Source organism: Equus caballus, chromosome 7, assembly GCF_041296265.1.
Source record: "Equus caballus isolate H_3958 breed thoroughbred chromosome 7, TB-T2T, whole genome shotgun sequence".
Classification (NCBI taxonomy): domain Eukaryota; kingdom Metazoa; phylum Chordata; class Mammalia; order Perissodactyla; family Equidae; genus Equus; species Equus caballus.
In genome coordinates, this window is record NC_091690.1 from 51,961,753 (window position 1) to 51,979,679 (window position 17,927).

At 63.0% G+C, this 17,927-nt stretch overlaps 1 protein-coding gene across 7 annotated transcripts in view; it reads right to left on the bottom strand.

The window, feature by feature from the left end:
• The window catches only part of PDE4A (phosphodiesterase 4A), a 42,358-nt gene that overhangs the window by 19,951 nt on the left and 4,480 nt on the right, over nucleotides 1-17,927 (bottom strand). Inside the window, exons 3-4 of one of the 7 annotated variants that reach the window (XM_070274113.1) lie at nucleotides 16,120-16,211; nucleotides 15,324-15,523 (exon numbers count right to left, since the gene is read on the bottom strand). In XM_070274113.1, coding sequence (XP_070130214.1) covers nucleotides 15,324-15,523; nucleotides 16,120-16,167 — 248 coding nt within the window. In that variant the 5' untranslated portion in view covers nucleotides 16,168-16,211. Of the gene's footprint in view, nucleotides 1-3,353; nucleotides 3,755-4,823; nucleotides 5,143-7,465; nucleotides 7,582-9,620; nucleotides 9,876-12,169; nucleotides 12,750-15,323; nucleotides 15,524-16,119; nucleotides 16,262-17,927 lie in introns of those variants that run through there. The other 6 variants (XM_023645433.2, XM_070274114.1, XM_023645431.2 and 3 more) reach the window with 6 other exon arrangements.

The following is a 17,927-nucleotide window of genomic DNA, read 5'->3' on the forward strand; positions in this document are numbered from 1 at the left end:
TCAAAAGGAAGCTTGTCCACCCACGTTGACAGCAGCGTCCTTCACGATAGCTCAAAGGGGGAAACAACTCAAGCGTCCATCAGTGGGCGAATGGATAAAGAAAATGTGGTATATACACATGACACAATGGAATATTATTCAGCCTTAAAAAAGAAGATAATTCTGTCACACGTACCACACCGTGGATGACCCTGGAGGACACTGTGCTGAGTGGAATAAACCAGACACAGCAGGACAGATACCGTATGATTCTATTTATAGGAGGCCCCTAGAAGAAACACATCCACAGAGACAGGAAGGAGGATGGATGGGCCAGGGGCTGGGGGAGAGAGGGGGAGCTGGTGTCCAATGAGGACAGAGCTTCAGTTTGGGAAGATGAGAAGGTTCTGGAGACGGATGGTGGGGATGGCTGCACAGCAGTGTGAATGTGCTAAATGCCACTGAATTGCACACTCAAAACTCGTTAAAATGGGAAATTTTATCTTACGTAGATTTTACCACAAGAAAAAAACCTCATACAATGTAAAAAGGGTGAATTTTACAATATGTTAATTTTAAAAAGTGAATTGGAAAAAAAAACCCACTCAAGATGGAATACTCCTAGTCCATGAGCTTGGGCCTTTGAGGATAATGCCCATTTATTGAGCACCTGCTGTGTACTGGACACCAGGTTAGATCCTTTTAAGTATACAGTAATAAGAAGACACTTATTGAGGGGCCGGCCCGGTGGTGCAGCGCTTAAGTGCACACGTTCTGCTTCGGCAGCCCGGGGTTCGCCAGTTCGGATCCCGGGTGTGGACATGGCACCGCTCGGCAAGCCATGCTGTGGCAGGCGTCCCACGTACAAAATAGAGGAAGACGGGCACAGATGTCAGCTCAGAGCCAGTCTTCCTGAGCAAAAAAGAGGAGGATTGGCAGCACATGTTACCTCAGGGCTAAGCTTCCTCAAAAAAAAAAAAAAAAAGAAGACACTTATTGAGAAATTCCTATGTGCCTGGCCCAATTGAAGTGCTTTACAGACATGAACCCAGTGATGTCTCCCACCGACTCTCTGAGCTGGGTGCTGTTAGCGCCCTGGTTCAACGAGGAGGCCCAGGCACAGAGGGGAGGGTGGCGAGGGGCTGGTGGCCTCGCTGCCCATAACCATGTCCCGTGTCCGAAGGCCCAGCCTAGACTAGTGTCAGCGGGGAGGGGAGAGGAACAGCCCATCAGCGGACCCCAGCCCCGCCCCAGGAACCGGAGCCGCACTTTGGGAAGGTGAGACCAAACCCCAGCGCTGGCAGATCCCGCAGCCCCAGGGGACTCTGCTCACGTAAGCAGGAGCCCAGAGGCCGGGCCGGGAGGCCGCTGTTTGTGCTTCCAGGAGCAGAGGTCCCCTGGGCTGTGGGAGGGCACGGGGAGGGGTGGTGAGGCCTGTTGGACTGCAGCCTGAGTTGGGGGTCGAAGCTAGCCCCTAGAATCGGACCCCTGCCCCACACGGGGCTGTGGGTGTCACCCTTCTGGGCTGCTGCTGCTTGAGGTGGGCCCGAAGCCAGGCCAGAGGCTGCACCGGCGATGTCCCAAAGAGACCCAAAGCCACCAAGTGGAGTCAAGGGCAGCTGACAGGCCGTGACATCACAGCCACACGCCCGGACGCCCCATCGACAGGGAAATGACCACCCATCCTTTGAACACGGCGACCACTCAGTGGCCTTTGCCGGTGAAGTTGCTACCTGCCTCCCCACTTCCGAGCCCCCCAGACCTGTCCACCTGGGCTCCCCGAGCATCAAACTGGGCCTCTGGGAGACTGCCACCCAGGGGCCAACGAGACCTCAGAGAGCTCTGCCACGGGGGCTGATAGGAAACAAACAAGCCTGGGGGGTGGGGGACAGGGAAAGACGACATGTCCCAGTAGGTGAAAATCATAAAATAATGAAAGTAGCCAATCGCTACTGAATGCCACATGTTAGACACCGCGCGACACCTGAACCAGCACTGACGCCCCATTTTCCAGACAGAGAAACTGAGGCACAGACAGGATGAAGAACTTGGCTCGTGGTAAAGCACCCGGGCCGCCAGGCTACAAATGTGCCTGCTGAATGGGGTGCCTGGCTCCCCCCAGGTGGCCTGGCGTCTCCCAGGCTCCGTGCCCCACTCTACCTGACTCCCTGGTGGGAGGTGCCAGGCAGCCTTCATGGAAAGGCCTGGCATTTGCTTTGTGAAGGTGACACGAGGTTGAGGGCAAGGCGCTGGTGTGTGTCTGCCAGGCAGGCACGTGGTGCCGGCTGACACGGCTGTTTGTGGGGCTGGGTGTGCAAGGAGGGTCTGTGTCTGTGTGAGTCAGCCGCGTGTGCTCAGGGACCCCTGTGCGTATACAGGCGTCTATGTGGGTTTGCACATCTGTGTGTGCCTGTGGGGTCTGCGTGGGTCTCTGTGTCCAGATCCACGCGTCTGTGACTCTGTGACCTTCTGAGGGTGTGCCTGTGTGGGGCAGGCGCTGTGACTGTCCCTGGCCCCTGAGCGGGTGTGAGGTGCGCTCCTGTGGGTGGCTGTGTGCAGGTGGGCACCCAGCCTGGGTGTGTGTTCGTGTGGAAGTGCAGCGTCCAAGAGGCTGTGTGGGGCTAGGGTTTCTGTGGTTTGCGTGTCACCGTGGCCATGGGTCAACTGTGGGGTTCTCTTGGCATCGCCACCAGCCAGGAGACCCATGCCTAGCACAGTAAACACCAGGGGACTCCGATTTCCCTGTGTGTGGGAGTGTCTGCGTGTGTGTCGTGTGTGGCTGTGTACGTGGTATGTGTGTCCGTGTCGGAGAGCATATGTGTCCAGGTGTCTGAAGGGGTTGGTGCACAGAAGCAAGAATGAGGCCAGTGTCTCCTGAGAATTTTGAGAACCTAAAGGTCACCTCTCTGCCCCAGCAGCGTCCAGCTGACTCTGAATGTCCCCAGGACTGGCAGCACCTCCCTGCCCCCACCCCAGCTTGGTTTTCAGCCTGGCAGCCACAGCAAGAGCGGGGGAGGCTGGAGGCACAGGGCAGAGTAGGGCCAGAGGGACCTGGCTCGGGGCCTGTGGCCTGGGAGTGGAGCCCAGGTGACGCTGGACACCCATATCTGCCTCCAGGGTGAGTGCCAGAAGCCCAGGTTTGGGGGCACAAAGAGGGTGAAGGGATCCGACTTCAGGTAGGCAGGAAGGGGGCAGGACCCAGCACCCATTTTCGGAGCCACCACCTGCAGGAAGCCCTCAGCAGCACCCAGACATTTAGGACCAGAGGAGGGTGCGGGGCTCCAGGCAGACCCTTGAAGGCTCCTTGGGGACTCCTCCCCACCCCCAGCGCAGCCTCGGGCGGCAAAGGAGGAGACTGGCCACGGGCCACCCACCTGACAGATCTCCCCGGAGGGTGCCAACAGGTGTCCTCATCGCCGAAGGAGAAGTGGACCAGGGACTCAGAGCCCGCGGGGGGCAGTGTCAGCGCAGGGGGCCGGGGCCGGGCCCGGGGCGCCGCACTGGAGCGCATGGGTGCCAAGCGCCGTCGAGGCGCGCATGCGGACGACTGCACGGTGGTGTGGCGCGCGCCGCTCGCCAGGCCCGAGGTGTCTGCGGCCGTCGCCGGCGCCGCCTCCACACCCGCCCTCCGGGTGACCCCCCAGGGACGCCCCGGGCGTTCGAGCGTCCCCGTGTCCGCAGTGCCGGGCGGGCTGGCTGGGCGCCTGCCTCCTCCTGCGGGGGGCCCCACGGAACCTTGCGCACAGTTGCCGCCTCCCTCCCTTTCCCCGGGCCTCGGGGGGGTGCCCCGGGCTCCGGTTTCCCGGGCTCCGAGCCCGTCACCCCCCCTCCCGCCTCTGGCCCCGCCTTCCCCCCCTTCTCCATCCTGACGTCGAGCTGGGCCAGCTGGAGCTCTCCGAACGCCGTGCGCCCAGGGGGAACGAGCCTGGCCCGCGCGGGCGGAGTGCGCGCGGAGTCCGGGGACAAAAACCCAGGGCAGGGACAAGGGACGCGGGAAAGGTGGAGCTGGGGGGCGGTGGGGAGAACAGAGACCCAGAGAGAAACCCGGAGAGAGGCACTGATTCCCCCTGCCCCAGCCTCCCCGACCCCCTGCGGGGTTCCCAGAGGCCCGACCTCCTCCTCTTCTCTCCCCGCCCCATCTCTTCCCGGGTCCAGGCACTGGGCCTGCGTCCTGTCCCCGCAGTGCCCTCTCCCACTCTGCGTCCCGTTCCCAACGACGGCGTGCGGAGAGTCGGGGGCATAGGGGGAAGCAGAGGACCCTCTGCCGGCTCCGGAGAAGCCCCCCGGAACCAGCCCGTGCCCACCTCCGGGCTGCCAACCTCGGTTTCCAAGAGAAAGCGACACTGGGAAGCCAGACCGGATGTGGCCTCCAGGCTACTCCCCCCCAGGCTTCCTGCCCCCGCAGCCCACCCCCGGGCTGGCCGGGAAGGGAACTTGATCTGCCCTCCGTGCCCCGTGCACGCGATGCACACCGAGCGCCGGGGCCGGGCAGCCCCCAGAGGGCCCCGCTGCCCCATTTCACAGGCCGTGAGACTGAGGCCACCAGACCTGAACACATGACCTCACATGACCCCGGATGGCACGCTGGCCTCATGCCGCCAGAGCCCGACCGCAGCCTCAGGTCTGCGCAGGAAGTGGGAGGCACGGAGCGTTTATTGAGCGCCTACTGCATGCCCTATCAGAGGTCTCCACGGCAACCCCGGCGGGCAGGGATGATTTTGATCGCTGCCTTGTGGCGGAAGAGGAAAAGTGAGGCTGCGGAGAGCCCGGGCCGAGCCCCAGACCCCGGCGCACGCCAGGGGCCCGGAGGAGACTCGAACCCGCGGCCCCGCGCGCGCACTTACCCGGCCCACGCCTGGCGGCCGCCATCCTGGACGCTGCGGAGAAGCCGGACGCGCCGGCGGAGGGTCGGGCTGGCGAAGAAGACGGGCGAGGAGGGCGGCGAGCGCGGGCGGCGGGGCGCGCGCAGGGCCGGGGGCTCGGGCAGGAACGCCTCGTCCTCGGCCGCCGCCCCCGGGAAGGCCGCCGGCGGAAGCTCGGGGATGCGGCCCAGGCCGCGCGGCCGCGCCATGGCCGCGGGGGGCGCAGGGCGGCCCGCCTGGGCGGGCGCCGGGGAGCAACGCCGCCCGCCCGCGGCCCACGCAGCGCGGCCGCCAGCCCCGGGCCCCCGGGCCCCACCCGCCGGCCGCCTGGCCCTTCCGGCTTCGCGCTGGGGCCGCCCCTGGGGCGGGGCGGGCCTGGGGCGGCCGCCGCGGGGACACCCGCAGACCCCGGGGGCTCCGCAGTCCCGCCGGCGTCCTGGCGATAGCCGGAAGCGTCTCTCCAAACGCTTGAGATGCCCCCCAAACCTCTGGGGCGCCCTCACAAACCCTGCAAAGGGTTGAGAGGCCGCACAGACCTCAGGGGCGTCCCCAGCGTCCCCCAGACGTCTCACAATCCCAGGCAGGGCCCCCACTATCCCTGAGATGTCCCCACCCAACCCAGAGTTACCCCCCAAATTCCTGAGTTCCCCCACAAAACCCCAAGGTGCTCTGAGAGGCCCCCATAGGCCCCAGGACACTCCCCTAGCTCCCCAGATGTCCCCTAGTAGTGTCCTCATTGTTACTGAGACATCCCCACAAACCGCAGGGGCACCCCAAGAATCCCAGGATGCACCCACAAATGCTAGGGGTGCTCTCAGAGACCATGAGAAGCCCCTACTGATGCCAGGACCACCAGCACGGTTCCTCAGATGTCTCTTAGAGCACCCCACTGTCCCTGAGTTAGGCAGAGACCCCCCAGAGCACCCCTAGAATTCCCCCCGCCACAGAGCATCCCCTTAAATCCGAGGGCCCCTCACAGACCCCAGGAATGCTTCCACAGTCCCTCAGATGTCCCGCCACCCCTGAGTGGCTCCACAGCGTCCCTGAGATGCCCCCAGACACGCAGAGACCCCCAGATAACCTCAGGAGTGCCTTCACACTCAGGGGGTGCTCCCATAACCGGGGAGATGCCACCCGAATCCTGGGGCTCACATAGACCCCAGGACACAACTAGATTCCTCCATGGCTCCTAAGACAGTCCCAACCCTCGGCTACCCCAGAATCCAAGAGGCACCCACGATCCTTGGGGACAGCCCCAGAGGGCCCCCACAGCCTCTGAGATGCCTTATAACTCTTAGACACCCCCAGAAGCTCTGAGTGCGCTCATAGCCCCCGGGCCCTCCTCAGTCACCTGACCTTGGGCCAGTCCCTTCATTTCCCGGAGCCTCAGTTTCCCACCTGTAAAATGGGTACGCAAAGATTACGCACATCACGCATGGACAAGTAAAAGGCTCAGAGAAGCATCTGGACATAGGAAGCGTTAGTGAATATTAGCTACGGTTATTATTATCCAACAAAACGTTTATGGAGAGCTAATAATGTGCAAGTCGCTGTACGAGCAGACGATGCAGAAGATGATGGGGACAAGGACAGCAGCTAACCTGCAGAAGGCTTCCTGTGCACCCAGCACCTCTGGCCGTGGTCTCAGTGAATCCTTGGGAAACCCCGGAGAAGTGAAACTATTGTCCTCATTTTCCAGGTGGGAAAACCAAGTCTTGGAGAGAAACAAGCTGCTCAAGGTCACATGGCCCATGAATGGCCGAGCCAGGCTCCATGTCTGCCACCCTTGATTTCATGATGGCCTTTCTAGTTTTTCCTCCCTGATCACCTCTGGCGTGAAATGTTAGTGCCCCAGCGATGCTGTGCGTCTCTTAAGGTCCTGAGTGTCTATCTGGGCTCTATACGTAAAAATAACTTTTTTTTTTCACACATCCACCCCAAGATCCACATTTTGCCCCCTTGGACGGGATGTCACCTCCCTGGGAGTGCACGGTTGACCTTTGGGGCCGGAGGATCTCTTGTCCTGGGGGGCGCTCCTGTGCGCTCCTAGCAGTGCCAGCATCCCTGGCCTCTGCCCACGAGATGCCAGGAGCACCCTCTCAATCCTGACCACTAAAATGTCTCCAGCCATTGCCACGTGTCCCCTGGGGAGACAGAACTGCCCCTGGGGATGAAAACTCCTGTGCCAAAGCCATTCAGACCCATGCACTGGCCACCAGGGCCCTGGGTCCAGTCCAAACAGACTACTACTAGGCTACACAGGCCCTTCACGGTTCCGTTTCCCTCCAGCTCAGTGACCTTTGTCCCTTCCCAGGAAGTCAGATGGAAACTGAGGCCTAAAGCCAACCCTGCCCACAGCCTCTGAGGCCCTACACAAGCCGCCCCATCACTTCCCTGCCTCCTTTCTGCCAACACTTCAGACACACTCCTGCCCCAGGAACTTTGCACTGGCTGTTCCCTCTGCTTGTCACCCTCATCCCTCAGATACCCACATAGCATCCTCTTTCACTTCACTTAGGTCTCTGCTCAAATGTCACCTCCTCAGAGACGGCTTCCCTGGCTTCAGGGTCCCCCTTTTCTTCAAATCCCATGTGTCACCATCTGGAAAGATCGAATGCCTTTACTTGCTATTTCTTCCTCATGCACTAGTCTCAGAACTCCAGGACAGCCGAGATGGGGTCTACCTCTTTCTTCGCCACAGGCTGAAGATGCTCCATCAAGGTTTGTGGAATGAGTGGCCCTGTTACAGACGAGGAAACTGAGGCTCAGAGAGGTGAAGTCTTTTCCTAAGGTCACACAGCAAGTCAAGGGCAAAGGCTGGACTTGAACTCTGAGTTACTCAGGAGTGAAAACGGTGGGCTCAGATGGCCCCCGGCACTCTGCCCTCACCCTCCCAGTCTGCGATTCCCCCAGGTCCAGAGCCTCAGTTTCCTGTTTACAGTCCATCTGGTGCTGGTGACAGAGCGGGCACCCTGGCAGCCAGGGCCCGGTTTGCAGTTTAGGGACTCCTTTTGTCTCCCTGCTGATGTCATTTTGAGGAAGTTCTCCAAACAGCAGGCCCTGGCTGCCCAGCCCTGACGTCAGCCACCCCAGCCCTACCACAACCCTGGGGGTGGGCCAGGCTTACTCAGCCCGGTTTACTGATGAAGAAGCCGAGGCTCAGAGAGGCCTGCTCACTGGCCCTAGGTCACACAGCAAGTCAGTGGGTCGAGCTACAGTCTGAATCTCACCCACTGACCTGGAGTGGGAGAGATGTGGGGTTTTTTGAATCCCAATTCGGCCCTTCCTCGCTGTGACCTTGGGCAAGTCACTGGCTCTCAGTATCCTCATCAGGAAGGGAAAGCCAAGGATGCTTGGAGTGCAAAGGCAGGGGGAGGCCCTGGCAGGGGCATGGGCAAGCACACAGGGGACATGGGAACTCGGTCCACAACTCTGCCGCCAAGTTCCTTTCCATCCTCCAGGCGGCCATCTCCACTGCGTGAGGATGGAGGATGGAGACAGAGGGTGGAGGATGGAGATGGAGGATGGAGGGTGGAGATGGAGGGTGGAGGATGGAGATGGAGATGGAGGATGGAGATGGAGGATGGAGATGGAGGATGGAGATGGAGGATGGAGGATGGAGATGGAGGATGGAGACGGAGGATGGAGATGGAGGATGGAGATGGAGGGTGGAGGGTGGAGATGGAGACGGAGGATGGAGGTGGAGATGGAGATGGAGGGTGGAGATGGAGACGGAGGATGGAGATGGAGGATGGAGGGTGGAGATGGAGGATGGAGGATGGAGGTGGAGATGGAGGATGGAGGATGGAAGATGGAGGATGGAGGATGGAGGATGGAGGATGGAGATGGAGGATGGAGGATGGAGATGGAGGATGGAGGATGGAGGATGGAAGATGGAGGATGGAGGATGGAGGATGGAGATGGAGGATGGAGATGGAGGCTGGAGATGGAGGATGGAGGATGGAAGATGGAGGATGGAGATGGAGGATGGAGGATGGAGATGGAGGCTGGAGATGGAGGATGGAGGATGGAAGATGGAGGATGGAGATGGAGGATGGAGGATGGAGATGGAGGCTGGAGATGGAGGATGGAGGATGGAAGATGGAGGATGGAGATGGAGGATGGAGATGGAGGATGGAGATGGAGGATGGAGGATGGAGGATGGAGATGGAGGATGGAGGATGGAGATGGAGGATGGAGATGGAGGATGGAGGATGGAAGATGGAGGATGGAAGATGGAGGATGGAGATGGAGGCTGGAGATGGAGGATGGAGGCTGGAGATGGAGGATGGAGGATGGGGGGAGCGGCCTGGTCCCCATACCGGGAAGGCGAAGACCTCACCCGCAGCCTGAGGTCGGCCGGCCTGGCGCCCGCTCGCTGGGGCGCTCAATAAGCATGAAATAATACGAGGCGCCTGGACAGTGGCGGCAGCGGCGACTTTGCTCGGGACTGGAGTCCCGCAGGCAGGTCAGGACTAGGAGCGCACGCTCAGCCTGTGCCTTTCTCGTCCCCCAGCAGAGGGCGCGCGACGGCAGGTGCGCGAGGAGAGCCCGGTTCCCAGGCCACCGCCAGGGATCCGGGAGCGCCAGAGACCAGGGGAGGCGAGGACCCAAGTGGAGACAGAGATCACGGGCCAGAGAGAGACCCCAGTCGAGCCGCCTCCAGCCCCTCCTGGAGCCGGGGAGCGCCTCTCTAGGTGGCGAGAGTTTGGGGACCCAAGCTGGGGGTGCGGTACATGGGCCCCGCCCCTAATTCAGGCAAGCCCCCCCCAACCTCACCACCAGAGTCCTTCTCTTCGTCGCACTCCATCTGCCTCTTGACAGATCGCGGCGGTGCCGTGACTCAGCTTCGCAGGGGGCCGGGAGCGCAGGCTCAGACATGCCCGGGTCTGGAGGGGGCAGTGGGGGCCATCCTGGAGGGACTCACAAGCCCCTCTCTCTGGGTTCCTGGGACTCAAGTCTGGAGGGCTCCCGGGATCCCCTGGTTGGGGGCTGCATGAACTTCACCGTGGGAGCGCCGGCACCCCACTGTGTGCACCCTCAAACCCCTTTCTGGAGAAATGCGCTGGCAGCACGCCCCAGGAAGGAGCCAGCTTCCCACTGGGGGCCTCTCAGTTCCCCCTTCCTCCTCCTGCCTGGCAGGGGGTGGAGGGGTACAGGAGGGGGGACACTGGCAACACTGCCCTCTCTCTGACCACAGCCACTAGAGGCCACAGGCCCCCAGTGAAACAGAAACCTGAGGCCCTGTGGGGATGCAGCTGAGGTTCCTGTTTTTTCTTCCCACCCTAGAGAAGCAGGGTCACCCCAGGCCCCCCTGCCTTGGAGCCCAGGTCCCTGGGCGACTCTTGACTGGCCACCCACTGTGTTAACTCCCTTGCACGCATCCCCAATCTCACAGAACTCTCCAACTGATCCTCCCCCAGGGCAGGGCCCACAACAGCTCCATTTACTCAGAGAGGCTCAGAGAGGGCAAGACACTTGTGCAAGGACACACAGCCCTGTGTTGGAATCCCAGCTCTGCCACTCCTGGTTGGGTGAGAAGGAGAAGGGACGTTGCTTCTCTGGGCTTCAGTTTCCCCATCTGCCTAACAGGACTACGTCCTGGGACACAGGGGATGAGGACGTGTGGAAAAGTCCCCAGCATGGAACCCGAGAGTGGGGCATTACGAGATGGACAGCATTAAGATAATGATAGTTATTGCCACTCAGCCACTGTCCCCGGAGAATCAGCACCTCAGACACCAGGGTAGCGGCGTCCCTAGGGCCTTAAAAGGGCATAGGGCCCAGTTCCTACTGCGGCCGCCCCCTCCTTGGTCTCTCAGGACAGTGACCTGCGCTGGCTTGGCGCGCCGCCCTGGGTCTTGGCATTTCCTGTTGACTCCAGCTTTGTTTTCCTTCAGCTTCTCTCGGGTTCCCTTTGGGAAACAGCAGGGCCCACGACGCTCGCTTCCTGGTGGGGGCGCGGGTGCTGGGCTGGGGGTGCCCGAGTGGAGGGGGGTAGGGTGGCCTGGGGGGCAGTGATGCCTGCTGGAGGTCCCCGGACAGACCTAGAATGGCGCGTCCTCCCTCAGGAACTCTGGGAGGGAGAGGCCCCAATCTGAGTGTCAGTGGTGTCCCAAGCAGAGGGGCACCTGGGCGGGTCAGCACACTGACTGAACTCAGAGCAGCACCTCCTGGACACACGGGCAGCCGAGGGACGTCACAGTGTCCCAGGAGCATGGACGGTCCCATGCCACAATCACTTGTCCCCCCAGGAGTGTCCACACCACAGTGCCACCATCGCTGCACCCCAGGAACGCACATTGTCACAATCACGGCATCCCAGGGGCCCACACAGTCAGTGACACAGCCACAGCGTCCTGGGGGCACATATAGTCACAGTGTCACAGTCACAGTGGCCCAGTCGCACTCAGTCGCGCCGTCACAATCACCGTATCCCAGCAGCACACAAAGTCACTGTCACGACCGCTGTCCGGGAAGTACATGGTCACATAATCACAGGCCTGGAAACACACACAGTCCCACTGCCATAGTCAGACCCCGGAACATACACAGTCCCCGTGTCACAATTACTGGACCCCAGAAGCCTGGGCAGAGCGCACAGCCAAGGCAGCCACAGCTGGTCAGACCCCCACAGCTGGGGGAAGTCAGGTCAGTGAGAGGATGCCCCCTCAGTAACACTGTCACCTACTGGGAGGCAGGGACTCCCTCTCCCTCGCTGGGACTGTGCATCCCTGGGCACTGTCCCCTCCCTCCGGGCAGCTACAGAACCCTGACACTCTTGCCCTGCGAGGGGGCGCCAACCACCACACAGGCCCCACACCGGGCTCCCCAACAGGCCCCCTGTGGGTTTCCGGCCCCAGCGGCTGCGTGAAGGCCAAGTCCAGGAAGGGTCCCCCAACCCACATAGTCCTCCAGGCCCTGGAAGGACCCCCAGCCCGGAGGAAACATCGTGGTCCTGGCAGGCGCCCCCTACAGAGTGCCCTCTAGGACATCCCCAAACACAGTGGACCAGCCCAGCCACTGTCCTGCACTGTCACCGACTAACGGTATGGACCCCTAAGCCGCAGCCCTCAACCGAGACCCTGCTCACACCACCCGCAGCCTGGCGCCCCCTAAGTCGCCCCCAGGACCGGCCTCACCAGGAAGCCTCGGGGACAGTGCACCACCAGGGACCGGGTCCCAGACGCCCCCGCAGCAGAAGCCCCCCACCCCCGCCAGCCACAGACCCCCACCCGCAGCACAGCGCCCCCTGCGGTCAGCGGGGCGAACTGCCACCTCCCTGCGCGCCCGTCCGCTCCGCGCGCGTCAGCCGCCCGGGGTCTCACCGCCTGCAGCCGCCTCCGCCCGCGCCGCCGCCGCCGGGGCCGGGGCCGTGGAAGGACGAGGGCCAGGACATGCGGGACGTGCGCAGGCCGGGCCGGTCGCCGGTGTCCACGGCGTCGGCGCGCTCGATGGGCCGGTGTGGCTGCCGCTCAGGCTCGGCGCGCTCCGCGCTGTCGGAGTAGCCGCGCTGCTGAATCCGGATGGGGGTCCGCGGCTGCCGCCACAGGTGCTGGGGGGGTGGCTTCAGGGTGGCCTGGCCCTCCCGGGGCCCGGGCAGAGACAGAGACAGGCTCCTCTCCGAGGGGGCGGCCGGGGGCTCCATGGCGCGGACCCCTAACTGAGCCCCGGGGGGCCCCGGCCTCTCGAAGCGGCACCCCGCTCAGCTGCGCGCCAGCCGACGCGCCCGGGGCCCCGCTGGTGCGCCCGGCCTCGGTGGGGCCATGGCGCCCCGGGGACAGACCCGGGGGCGCTACGGGCCGATCGCCCCCGGGCCGGGCGCCGAGGCTTCCTACCGGCTCCTGGCGCTCCGCTCCGTGCCCGGCAGCGCTCTCCGAGCTCCGCGCCCCGCTCGGCGCCAGCCCCGGCTCCCCCGCCCCGTCCCGCCCCTCCCCGCCCCCCGCCCGCCGCGGCTGTCAGCGCCGCCCCCCTCCTCCTCCGTCCGGGCCAGTGGGGGGCAGCCACCCAAGGAGGGGGGGAAACCTCCCCGCCCACGCAGAGCCCCGCTCCCGGCGGGGAGGGGGCGCCGGAACTCGGCTCTCTCCAGAGCGCGCTGCCTGGCCGCTGCGCGCACGGGCACGAAGGAGTTAAACGGTTAATCCGATTGGGAAGAAGACACCCGACTGGTTGCCTTTGTGTCAGTCAGTCTGTCCATCATGGCGGGGGCGGAGCCCGGCGCTGGCATGTCCTCGCCGCTACCCCTGGCCCGGGGGAGCGCGTGGGGAGTGGTCCCCGTGCCACGGACGCGGTCCCTGTGGCGGGCAGCGGTGGCGTGCGGGAGATCTCCTGTTGGCAGGTCGAAGGATGACGGTGGTGTGTGGCGGAGGAGGGATGTGCGCGCACGTGGACCCTCCCGAAGGGTGTCTGTGTTTTTGGTGTCGGCTGGAAGTGTGTGCGCGCACGTGGTTGGCTGTTGCGATGTGCCTGTTTCTCTGGATTTCGCGGTGTGTGTATCTGTGTGTGTCTGTGGGTGAAAGATGTGGGCGCACGTGTGCTGCCTGTTTGGAGGGTGTGCGCCTCTCCGGGGTCTGTTCCGGTGGCCTGGGGGCTGCGAATGTGTGCCCACGCGTTTGGGTGTGTATTGTGGTCGGTCCGTGATTGCAGAGTTGTGCACGCGATTCAGCCTCTGTTGTTTGACTGTGGTGTCTGAAGGAGTCTATGCGTGTTGGGGTGTGTGTGTGTGGCCAGCCTGGGGCCGCTTTGGGGTGATTCTGGGGTGTGTCCCTTTGGTTCCCGTGTGGCTCCAGGAGGACACCCCGTGGCTGATACCCCAGCCGCCCGCCCACCGCTCTGTGTATCGCTGCCTCTTGTAAAGTGCTTCTGCACGAGATAAACTGAGGCAGGTCCTCAGCAGCCGCGGGACGCACCCCCCGTGCCCTTTTCAGGCGAGTAAACAGCCGCGCCTCCTCCCCGCGGCCCCCGCCGGCAGAGCCCCCCTTCCGGCACCTAAATCGGGAGTCGCCGTGACTCACGCTCCCGCCTCCCCCAGCGCCGCGCCGAGCGAGAGAGCCGAGAGCGAGCGGGATCCGAGCGCCCTCCCTCCCCGCGGCCGGCCGAGCCCTGGTGGTGGCCCGGCAGGAGCAGCACACGAGCCCGGTGCCCCCCACCCCCGGACCCGGGGGACGCGCGCTCGGACGCTTACCCGCTCGGGTACGCGTCCGCAGAACCAGGACCCCGCCCCCGTGCGACCCCCTCCCGGGCTCCCCGGGGCAGGCCGTGCTGTCTGCCACCGCCCTCCCCCCTCACTGTTCTTATAAGAAAAAAAAAACCTGTCTCCAGCCCCCACAGCCGCTTTTCTCCCCGCCAGAGGGGGCTCCGGGCGTGGGCGAACGCAGAGCAAGAACCGGCGCCATCAGCAGCCGCGGGGTATCCCAGAGGCCAGAACTGTGTCCCCCACTTTTCTCGGGGACCCTGTCCGCAAGTACACACTCAAAACGGTTCTAGATTATTGGCCAGGGCTGCGGGTCCTCCCCAGATCATTGAGGGTCCTGGGCTGGGCGGAATTCTTGCGAGGTGGGGGCTATAGCGTTGGCCAACAGTCTGGATGGATAACAGGAAATGGGGGCGAGGGTGGTTCAGGTCGCAGCAGGGGTTGCAGAATTAGGGAGGCACAGGCAGTGGGCCAGGGCTGGTAGTTGGAGCTGTGGCCCGGGGTGGGGATGGATCAAGCTGGACCTGAAGGCGCAGAAGGCTAGAGGGTCTTTTTTTTCAGGGCGGAGAGTTACACTAGACCACTGGTAGGGGAGAATGACAGCCATTTCCTCCCCCATCTGTCAATGAACCAATGAACCATTGTATGCCACAACCCAAGAGACCTTGAGCCCTCCAACTGAGTCAAGAAAGGGGTGAGGAGATTGAGGCTGCAGAGAACAGAGGCCTGGGGAGGGCAGTGAGGGCAGGGGCCAGGCCAGCAGCCAAGACCAGCTCAACTGCCTTTCCCACTCATCCTTGGGCCAAGATGAGGCTTGGAGTGCCCTGGGGGGGACCCCAGATGAGAAACGGCAAGAACGTGCAGTGTGGAGCTGGGCCTCACACATCCTCTTCCCACGAGAAAGAAAAACGCCAGTCCTCTCCCCTTTCAGGTCTGAAAGAGGCTCCATCCTTCCAGGAGGGAAAAGAGAGGTGCATAGCAAAGTGGTCCGAGGCCCACCCCCTAGCCTGGCCCAGGTCTCTGAATGTGGGGCATCACTGGGGGCTGGAGAGGTGACAGCCCTTGCAAAATCCTGCCCCCTGCCAACTCGGCAGCTGCGAAATGGAAGAGGGGGTTCCTGGAGGCGCGGGAGGGTTGTCACAGCCTGACACGGCCAGGCTCCGTGGTTTTGCAAAATGCAAGGAGCCTGGGGCCTGGGGCCTGGGGCCTGGGAAGGGCCGGTGGCTGGCCGGAGCGCAGCTGGCCCTGTCCCTCCACCCCACCTCCAGCCTGGTCCCCCTGCTGCCTACCTGTCGGCTCTGGTGATGGAGATCCGCGGAGGGACCAGCAGTGGCAGCGTGGTGGGCCGCGGCGGCAGAGGGACCCCAGGCTCCGAGGGCTCAGGGTCAGCCCAGCCCAGGCCCGGACCGGTGGAAAGGCGACGGCGAGGGCGACGGAGGTCGGCCCCCAGCATGTTGGCACGGCCGGGCTCGAGGGTCTCCCGCAGTCTCTGAAGAGGGACAAGCGGGGTTGGGGGCTCGGCCCGCCTGGGCAGCTCCGAGCCCCTTCCCCCAGGAACGCCCCTCCCTGGCCACGCGAGAGAGGGGCCCATGGGGGCATAGGCTGCTTGTGTCCCCTCACGTCTGAGCCACTCACTGATCCCTTTCCACCCCTTACGTCTGAGAAGTCCCCCTTGTCAGCCCTAATTTTTATGGGGCTCCCTTTTGATGTCCCAGCCCTGGGGTCCGAAGCCCGCATGCCTGCGCATTCTGTCCCTCACTGTGAAACCCCTCTAGCGTAACCACCCTCCACGTCTACGAGGCGTCTCTTGGCCTCCATGGCTATGGCCCCCTCCCACCCCTCGCATCTGAGACCCTCAGGCGTCACCCCCAGCGCCCCCCTCCGCCCTACAATCCTCCCCCCACTTGGGAAGCCCCTGCCTTCTGCCCCTGGGCCGAGAGCCTCTTAATCCGGGCAGCAGGAGACTAATGGAATCAAGGGAGGAAACTGAGGCACGAGGGGACCAGACTCCCCGCGGCCACCAGAGGGCGCCCGTGTCCCCCGCGGCCCGAGCCCCGCACCCCGCCCGGACCCCGCCCCTCGCACCTCGTCCCCGGTCCCGGCCACCGACAGGACGCTGCGACTCCTCTTCATCCCGCCAACCTAGCAGGGGCCCTGTCGGCCCGGGGCCGCGCCTCCTGCGGGACCAAGTTGCCGGCATCCTCCATCAGCGCCCCGGGGCGCCCCCTGCCGGCCGGGCCTGGCATCCGCCCCCGCCCTGGTCCGCGGCCTCTCCCGGGGCGTGACGTCAGCGGGGGCTGACGCACTGCCTGTGGGTGACGTCACCGCGCGTTGTCACAGCGACCGCTCACGCACGGCGGGGCTCGGGGCCGCGTCAATGCCTGGGCTGGCCGCTGGGGGGCCGCGAGCCTGAGCCCGGGCGCGGGTCGCCCCAACCCCCCCACCCCCCCGGGGGCTTCCCCGCCGGGGATCCCGCAGAGAGGCCGGGGCTCCCCGGCGGCCGCGGGCGGCGCGTGGTCCGAGCCGGGGGCCGGAGGAAGCGTCTTCTCCGAGCTGTCGGCTCTCATGCCTCCACCCAAAATAGCTGCGAGGTGCGGGGGCCGGGCGCGGAGAGACGGCGGCTTGGGCACAGATGGGGGACGCGGAGACAGACAGGGACGCGTGGAAATAGAAACAGACAGACAGGGACACAGACGCAGCTCCCGGGGACCAGCGCGCTCTGCTTGCTGCGGGCGATCCTCGTCTAAAAGCTGCGGGGAGGCGCAGGCTGCCTCACTTCACCTTCGCATCCAGCAGCTGCGAGTTACTGCTGGGCGGCCGTGGGCCCGTGACTTAACCTCTCTGAGCCTCAGTTTCCCCTCTGTGAAATGGACTGATAACCCCTACGGGGTCCGTGTGAGAATGCAATGAGATCAGACCATATTGAATTCTCACAGAACAGTGCCCGCCGCTCTGTAAGTGCCTAATAAGTGCTACTCGCATCTGAGCCTGTAGGAGCCTTTTAGAACCTAAGGCAGATCATGTCCCTCCTCTGCTCAGAGCCCTCAGTGGCTCTCACCTCAGTCAGAGAAAAAGTCAAAGGTCTCAACAGGAGACCCACACAGTTCTCCACGACGTGCCCAGTCACCTCCCTGCCCTCACCTCCTCCCACTCTCTTCCTGGCTAGCGCTGCTCCAGCCACACTAGCCTTTTGGCTGTTTCTGGACACACCAGGCAAGCTCTGGCCTCAGGGCCTTTGCACTTGCTGTTCTTTCTACCCGGAGTTCTCTTCCTCCAAATACCCACAAGTCCTTTCCATCCTTCAGGTCTTTGCTCTTCTCTCACCTTTTCAGGAGTCTCCCTGGGCATTTCTCCCCATCCCAGCTCACCCCTGTTTAAAGTTGCAAGCCCCTTGGGATTCTTGATCCCCCTTATCCTGCTCCATTTTTCCACAGCCCTTATCACTTCGTAACATCCTATGTAATTTACTTATTGCGTTTATTGTCTGTCTCTCCCCACGCTAGAACACCAGCTTCAAGAAGGCAAGAATATTTTATCTATTTTATTCATGACCGTATCCCCAGTGCCTAGAACTGAGTCTGGAACATACTAGGCTCTTAAGAAGTATTTGTTGGGGCTGGTTGTTATTTTGAGCATTCAATCGCATGTTTATAAAGTTCCTAGCACGCCCCTACTTCGGCTCTGATTTCCTTTTCTTGTCTTATTGCACTGGCCAGTGCTTAGTTCAATGTCAACTAGTGGAAGAGAACGTTAACGTCATCTCATCGACCCAGCGCTTAGCACCAGGTAAGTCCTTGAAGGACCGTTGTTGAACAAACAGATGAATGAAGAAAGAGAGCCCACCGGTCAGCTCCACTTCTCAGGCGGATGAGCCAGCCCCCGCTCTGGGCTCT